This window comes from Montipora capricornis, chromosome 1 (genome assembly GCF_036669925.1).
Source record: "Montipora capricornis isolate CH-2021 chromosome 1, ASM3666992v2, whole genome shotgun sequence".
Lineage (NCBI taxonomy): Eukaryota > Metazoa > Cnidaria > Anthozoa > Scleractinia > Acroporidae > Montipora > Montipora capricornis.
The window spans coordinates 13,710,955-13,713,454 of record NC_090883.1 but is presented as its reverse complement, the minus strand read 5'-3'; the positions used below and the strand labels follow the sequence as shown (position 1 = coordinate 13,713,454).

At 39.5% G+C, this 2,500-nt stretch overlaps 1 protein-coding gene across 1 annotated transcript in view; it reads right to left on the bottom strand.

Annotated features, from left to right (window-relative positions):
• Positions 1 to 2,500, bottom strand: part of LOC138057236 (ATP-dependent RNA helicase DHX8) — a 69,037-nt gene that overhangs the window by 58,262 nt on the left and 8,275 nt on the right. The window contains exon 5 of the mRNA XM_068903317.1: positions 1,319 to 1,476. Within this exon, the coding sequence (XP_068759418.1) occupies positions 1,319 to 1,476 (158 nt within the window). The remainder of the gene's footprint in view (positions 1 to 1,318; positions 1,477 to 2,500) is intronic.

The following is a 2,500-nucleotide window of genomic DNA, read 5'->3' as shown; positions in this document are numbered from 1 at the left end:
GGTCCTCGAGTCTTTACTGTGTGTTGAATTGGAATGGACTCAAACAGCAGCATGGTGGTGGACATGTATCACTATTCTAAAAAGACAATTTGTTCTAAGAATAAGTTTAAAATTGATTACATGATTGAAAAGAGAGTCTACTCTTGTCAGCTATCGCCCAAACTCTAGTAAGTACCTAGATCAAAGTATATCTTCTATTGCCCTCAAGATCAAGCTACAACAAGTTGTAAAATTGTTGAGACACTTTCATTAAAAAACACCTTTTCTAGCTTCCAATACCCGCTATATCTAGAATTCAAACCTTTCCCACTTCCCTTCCCCTCCCCGCCTTTCAAAGTTCACTGTTTAAGTTTGCAACATTGTTTTGTCTTGCTAGCTACACTGATAAGGGGGGAGGAGGGAGGGAGAGGGACTTCAGTGTGGAAGATAATAGGTAAATTAATAATGACCCAAGAAGGCGAAGTGTCTCCACTATTTTTGCAACTTGTTGTAGCTGTCCTCTCCTCTTTTCCAAACAGCCTTCGACAACAAAATTTGACAATTATTGAGCGGGCAGGATACTTTTAATTGTTAAGACCATGGAAACTGTCATGCTTGTATACACCCTTGTTGAAAAGACTTTCTTTGAACATTGCTTAGTGAGTTCTTTAAAATATATTAGTGCACAAAATAATTGCAGAAGATTGCCACACTGGTCAAAGGATTAAGATCATACAACTTAATGCCTGAATATCTTTACTTAATTAAGTAAACATGACTTTGATAAACTTAATGCAGTCCTCTTTTGCAAATATTTCGCCTTTGACTCAAGACATGGATCATTATGAAGATAATTTAAACTCTTTACAGAGACTCTTTAAACTAAATATATATTATGATCCAAACATCTGAGTCAAGAGGAGATACTTTTAAGAGCCTGTACCCATGTCTTTCACCGACAGCTTGTAGTTGCTAAAGTCTAGGTGACAAGATGGGATTATTTGGCAAGCATATTCAAGAGGCACAAACAAATCCATCCAACAAATATATTTGTATACAGTAGCCAGTAAAAATAGTTGGTTTCTACCTGGAAACGAACAAGAGGTAATTGAGCGTGCACGACCAATTTCATTCCAAGAACTATGAAAAATATTTCAAGACAACAAAAGTTTTCAATCAACAGTTTATCTTAAGAGTGTGTATACTCGCTCATTCTGCGTGCTCAAAGCCATCCATCTTTGTCGCTTGTTTAGAGTTTGACCCATTAACATTATTCCTGCTAAAGTTTAATGTTTTGAGTGTCAATGGCTTTTTTTTTACTTTGTCTCTGATAGCAAACCTTTCTGCTGCCAGGAGGAGCAGGATCAAATATCCTGGTTTGCATCTCCGATGGTAGAGCACTGTATACTGGTAAAATAATCAGTTCTGGAACGTCAGGACCCAAGCTCTTCATTCGTTCATATAGTATCTCACAGGCTGTGTCAATTTCCTCTTGGCCTATTAGAAAGGAAATGCAAGCCATTATTGCACCACGTATATATGATTCGCGCATATGTTATAATTAAATAGCAACTCAAGAAAACGGAAAGTAAAAAAGGCTGGAGAGCTAAATTACAAAGACCTGGTTAAATAAACGAATAAGCACACAAAAATAAGTGGAAGCATGGCTACACCGCATTCTGTGCACAAGACGTCATGTGCCCTGTCGATCATTTACATATCTTCAAAACATTTTTCCCCTTCCAAAATGGACTTAAAGTTCATTTTTTACACACAATATGATTGTTTGAACAGTTCATGAGAAATAACTACACAAGACACAGTGTCAGATTTCAAGCATTGCGTTCAAGTGGACACAGCTTCACAATTGGTATTCTCAACACTGTGCCTTTCACTTCAACATTGGCTGTATGTACATGTCCATCTGATCCCGGAAAGACCTTGACTATCCTCCCCAATGGCCATTTTTCCATGAGGTGTGTCTCAAGATAACAGCAAAAGAAGATCTCCCACTTCCAGGCCTCGCCTCTCTTTTCCCCACTTCTTTCTTTGGCGAAGGGATGGCAACCACTCTCTCAGCCACCTCTTCCAAAACTGGTGACAAATTCCTGGACATGCCACCACCTCACTGGCTCCGTATCTGATTCTGGTGAAAATTGACCTCCAGGATGACTAAACAAGAAATGGTTTGTTGTTAATGGGTCAGGATCATCTGCGTTTGATGAGTCAACCCCTCAGCTCCCACTACCCCTGTCATGAGCTCTTCATCAGTAAGATCTGCCTTGCTTAATACACAGGACATGGCTTGTTTGGCCACTTTAAGAAGAATATCAACAGAAATGTTGGTTAACACTCGCAATGACATCTGTGATTGCACAGCAGGTAGTGGAGCCATGATCTGTAGGCTGTCCATACTCTTCTTCTCCTGTGAAACATGCAGTCTCTTTTACACTGGCGAATCACTTCCTTGGCTCCAGGAAGCCAGAACCATGCAGACCATGAAGCTAAAACTTGATTTGTA